At 35.7% G+C, this 5722-nt stretch overlaps 1 protein-coding gene across 1 annotated transcript in view; it reads right to left on the bottom strand.

The window, feature by feature from the left end:
- The window catches only part of SLC27A6 (solute carrier family 27 (fatty acid transporter), member 6), a gene marked incomplete at its 5' end in the record, with an annotated part of 62338 nt that extends 56937 nt beyond the window's left edge, over positions 1-5401 (bottom strand). The window contains one exon of the mRNA XM_008591266.1: positions 5277-5401. Within this exon, the coding sequence (XP_008589488.1) occupies positions 5277-5401 (125 nt within the window). The remainder of the gene's footprint in view (positions 1-5276) is intronic.
- Between the last annotated feature and the right edge of the window lie 321 nt (positions 5402-5722).

Genomic DNA, 5722 nt, shown 5'->3' with positions numbered 1-5722 from the left:
TGTTTGTTTGTTTGTTTGTTTGTTTGTTTGTTTGTTTGTTTGTTTCTTGTAAAACAAAGTTCAAGATACCAACATCAGCCAGTATCATTCAATCTCCCCTCTTGGAATTGTATTTCCTGGTACTGTTCCGTCTTCCTTATCACCATATTTATCTAAATATGACAAAGAAAACTCCTGAAGGAAATGATAGGGTCTTTTGGAGAAAATAAAGCAGGTGTCTTTTCAAATTGAACTCTTAAAAAATTTCACTTTGCCATCATTTGATTCTTGTCTTTCAACATTTTCATTTTGTTACCCCCAGGAGGATGGTCACTGAAGGATAATCTAAACATTACTAGTGAAAAATTTAATACAATTTGTATGATTTTTTAGTGAACAAGTATTAATATCCAGAAGCTTTAAATGTCTCTCTTTTCATAATGGGAGTCGACTGTGGTACATTTTGTCAAAATTTTAATACACTCTAACGAGAATATCCAGGCTCAAAAGGATGTTTTCTGGCTCCCATTGAATTTCTTAGCTTTTAGGAAACTATAACTGAGAAAAAGGATAATTTATAGAAAATACATTGCTAAAAAGTATAGACGATGTCCTGAGAATGTCAAAATGTGGGTGTTCTGCATTGACAGCTGTAGACAAATTATATAACCTAAATGTTAAACTAAAAATACTAACTTGAACAGTAGGCATTATATGAGAGTACTTCAAAAAGTTTATAGAAAAATAGAATTAAAAGATAATAAGAATCTTTCCACAACTTTATGAAGTTTCTTCATACATATGCATCATAATGTAGGCCCTTGCTTTGTTAATTAGATCCTGTACTCTATGGGCTCCAGATTTCAACATCTAATTGCCTATTTTACTTCTTCACCTGGATGCTTAATTGACATATCAAACAACAGACTGCCCCCAAATTTAATTTTCATTCCTCGCATCTCAGTTTTTCTTATCTTATCTCAGCAAATGTTGCCATTTACCTAGATGTTTGAAACAAAAAGCTGGGATTTGTCCTTGATTCTACCTATTCCTTCACTCCCCATCCCTGATCTAACAGGTCTTGTTCACTTTCCTTCATAATAGATCCCAATGTGGTATAGTTCTTCCTTCATCTTTTGTCAAATACTCTGATGAGAATAACATCCAAATTTCTCCTCCAAGGTCTACAAAGATCCAAGCCCTACCAGATCTGGTGCACAGACCACCCAGCGGCCCTCTCCTCCTCTTACAACATTCAGGTGGTTCCCCTGGGGGCCTCTTCCTTTTCAGTTTCTTCTGTTGTGACTGCAATCTTCCAGATTTCCTGTGCCTAGATCCTACTTGTCGTGGCACATCCTCAGCTTATAGGTCACCATTTCAGTGAACTCTTCTCTGATCACTCAGTCTAATTAGCAACACTCCATTCCTACCATCCATCATTCTCCGTCACCACATCCTGTTTTGTGACTTCATAACACTTACCACTGTCTGTAATTACTTTTCTTCATGTATTTGCTGGTTTATTTTTTCTCCCTACCCCAAATGAGAGTGTTAAGTTCTACGAGAGTAGCAGTCTGATTTGTCCTGTGTGCCGCATATACCTAAACCCACAACATTACTTGAATGAATGAACCCTACCCCAAATGAGAGTGTTAAGTTCTACGAGAGTAGCAGTCTGATTTGTCCTGTGTGCCCCGTATACCTAAACCCACAACATTACTTGAATGAATGAGTGAATGAATGAGTGGCATATGTGATCCTATCCTTAGACATGTCCCTAGGTATGGCTAACTGTCAACTGCATTAAGCAGAATTATTTAAATAAGATAAACCCTGCAGCAGGTCTCCCCCAGAGGATCACTGATGTCTAGAGTTCCACCACATTCCTCATCAATTAATATTACAGGCAGCATTAATGTTAATAAAATAAAGAAGTTGGTCCAATCAGAAATTGTACGATGGTGCTTAAGTAATGTAGAAAACTTGGAAGATGGAATATGGGGAAGAGCTGTTTTCCTAGTCTCAGGGAAGAGAATAATTTCCCCATCTCTCATGACTAAGAGGAGTCAGTCCCTGTGGCTTTTTAAGGACAGTGCTGCTGCCAGCAGTTTTCAAGAGGCACATCAAATGTTTATGCCAAAGGAACTTTTGTAACTGGAGTTTCAAAAAAGAAAAGAAAGGGGTGGGTGGGGGATGGGGGTGGACAAATGCTTCCATCCAAGGAAAACCAACCTAGGGAGTTTTTATGCAACTGTGCATAAACACTCAAATCAGACTGCGACTTCTGCCTGCAGGTAAATCTCCTTTGAAACATACTACTTACTCTGAGATTAACAAATCTGGATTCAGTTAGAGAACACATAGTTTTGCTTTCTCTTATTTAAGGATTTCTTTCAAATGAATATCTTTGGGGTTTCAAACCACGGCTTATGAGATATTTAATTTTAATTGTTTGAAGGTAAGAACCATGTCACTTCTTCACTTGCTGGTCCTACCTGAATCCACTGCCCTGCTGGCTGCACAGCAGAAACTGTCCCTTCCCTTTTAGGGAAGGTCATTGAAAGGAACATTGGACAGGAAAAATGCAAGATCTCCTTGAAGGGATAAGATGTCATAACAGAATGACCTTCTTTTCCTGATCTTTAGTGCAGAGAACTGCTTGTACTCATTTTGTGTGAAATCAACAAAGAGGATTAGGATACAGTGCTTCTCTTCTTAAAAAAATCGTTAAGTTTTCCTTTTAGTAAAGCTCTAGTTATTTCCCTCTCTCTTCCTCAATTTGCATTCAGGTGAGTGTTTAAAAATTATTTTATAAACATCATCTTTTCTTCAAAGAGATGTAGTTAAAAATAAAATTAAAAATTAAAATTAAATTAATTAAAAAGCAGTCAGGAATTCTGTTGTCAATTCTCAGTCCTCTCAAATTCTCTGCAGCTATCATATTTTCCCAAAATTAGGGTGATACAAATTCAGAGAGGTGAAAAAATATTTCATTTTATTAAAAAAATCAAAGTAAAACACCCTGAGTAAAAGATTTGTAGCCAATATGACAAAATATTAATACCATTATTATATGAAGTGAGAATTCAAACAGATAAGATTAAACATTATGTGCTGAAGAGATAAATGAATAAAAGATGCAGAAGAGATATTTTAAAAGGGACATACAGCTAGAAAACTATCCCACTTTGCCAGTTGTATTAACATTTCTAGTATATAAATCTATAAATAGAATTAAATAATCATTTTTTCAATTAAAAAATTCCTTAGGTGTCCTTTGTTTAAACAAAATTTCAGTGAAAAGCCCAAGGAAATTGGGTTTCATCCATGGTATTTCAAAGGGTTAGACATGGAGATGGGCCTGCTTTTTCCCCTACTCTCCATCTTTCAGGGACTTTTGAGGGGGCTTGAGGAAGCTTCTAATTCTCTGTGAAGCACAACTGGAAGACCACTATTTTTAATAACACCCAGTACTGATAAGGGACTGTGCAACAGGCATACTCCCACATCGCAGAAGGGGAGTATGCCTTCAACCACTTTAAACAGCAATCTGGAAATACACCATAAAAATCATAAAAATAACCACAGCCTTTGACTATTTACATTTGCTTGCAAGACCCCATATTGGCTATATTGCATAAAGATACCAATGGCAGCATTGTTTAAGTTGGTAAAATTTTAGGAAAAAAAATAAATGCATGTATTCAACCATTCAATTAATATTTACTGAGTAAATGACCTTGCAAGAGTTAATATTGCTATAAAAGGATGAGAGGAAACAGGAATGGCTGAGTGCATGATTTAGAAAGAAGATGAGGAACTTCATCAGCTACTATGTTCTGTACTATTTATAGTCATGGAACCTCATCTGAAGGTGGCTTTAATCTTACTGGAGTGCATAAATTCCCTAAATTAACTTAGTCCATATATCACATTATCAAAGAATACAATGAAAACTAGAAGAGATGATATACGAAGTTGTGGGGTTATAATTGTTCTATTGTGGCTCTTCTGATAAGACCACAACCCTTAACTGAAGCAAGGTCTCCTTGAAGAAAAAAAAAGTTCAGAAAACCCAAAGAATTCTCTGGAACTCCATATCTTGGCTGTGCATTTACGGAATCTATAGTTATTTAAAACACTCGTGGCAAAAAATGCATAAGGAGGTGGGTTAGGAGCTATAGTGAAGGTCTGTCCATGGTAAATTCCAAGTTCAAAATGAATAAAAGCATTTTGTAAATCAGATTGTCCATTTCACATTCTTTTCTGTGTTTATCTCCTCTGTGTAATCCCATGTCCTTAATAAAGTCTTATTTAAGTGCCTCCAGCCTACTCTCAGCAGTGCTGCAGGATAATAAATGGAACAATTATGTGCCTATATTTGAACTACAGGGAACAAGATATCCCAGTCCATCATCCACGCCTTAAGCAGGTGTGCTGATGGCAAAAGGTAATGAGCAGGAGATCCCCCAGCCCAGGAAGGTCTCCAAGGCCAAGGTTCTGCCATCCCACCCACCTGGGGAGGCATCCTCTATTGCCTCTTGGTGTTGATTTGGTTAGAATCACTTCTTTGTAACCTCAAGAATGTTTAGAAAATCAGAAAGTTAAAAAATAAGCATTTGGGGAGATAAATGACACCAGGAAAAAGAAAATAAGTTCTGAGGGCAAAGAAGTAAACAAACCAATAAAGACAAACTTCAGGCTGTTTCAACTCTCTCTACTTGTCTATTTTTCACATAGTGACAATCCATCAAAAGAATGTGGAAATGCTGCTTTAGGTGGGGAGACAAGTGCAAATCAAAGCAGAGATTTTCTTTTTTTTAATTTAAAGTAAAACAAAACAAAAAATATTCTAATACAATTACTTATTTAAAAGAAAAAGTAGATAAACAAGTATATAGTCTTTGGGGTTTTGTTTGAGAAGAGCATCTTAAAAGATTATCTATTGTAACCTCAAGATAATTGCTTTCTGTAAACATAGCACGCATCTAATTTCGTAATCTGATGCATGTTATGTTTATAGAAATTTTGATTAGTCTAAACTCAAAGTGGACTGGGTCATGAGTTTGTCTTATCCTGCTACAATACAAAGCACATTAGTACATTCCTGGATAGCTCTTTTTATTCTCTCTGATTTGTCCTATATTTATCTTATCTTGGGGTATTGCATCTTTGTAAGCCAGTTAAATTATGTTCTGAAAGAAGTTGGAGTATAAACAAAGAATAAAAATTACTTTTTCTCTCTCAGTACTTACTCCTTCTCAAATATTTTTTTCTCTGGTAATGATTACTCTTACCTTGGGTTGTTTGCAAAGGTAACGACAAAGCTCTCCAATATACTGAAACACAGTCACATTATACTTCTTGCAGTCATTCCAAAATTGGCTTGCTGAAAATTTCTTCTTTAACACACAAGTGGCACCTATAAGAAAAGGCAAAAACAGGCACTAGGGGTAAACATTCAAGGGCAGAATTTACATAAAACACGAATGATGTTGCTCTACTTACAATATGTTTGCTCACTTTCAAGGCTTTTGTAATTCATCATCAATCATTTATATCAAGTTCATTTGAAAACATTAACCATATGGTCCAATAATTTTTAAAAATATTCATGTTGTAATTCTATATTTTGACTGTAAATACACTTTTTTCAAAATATGGGATGAAAGCAACAGTCAAAATAAGTGGGAGAGTTACAAATATTAGAGCATGACCACAGACAAGAGTCATCCTTCTTCAT

Source organism: Galeopterus variegatus, unplaced genomic scaffold (assembly GCF_000696425.1).
Source record: "Galeopterus variegatus unplaced genomic scaffold, G_variegatus-3.0.2 Scaffold6795, whole genome shotgun sequence".
NCBI classification, from domain to species: Eukaryota; Metazoa; Chordata; class Mammalia; order Dermoptera; family Cynocephalidae; genus Galeopterus; species Galeopterus variegatus.
Note: the sequence above shows the minus strand (reverse complement) of the source record. Positions and strands in the feature narration are given on the sequence as shown.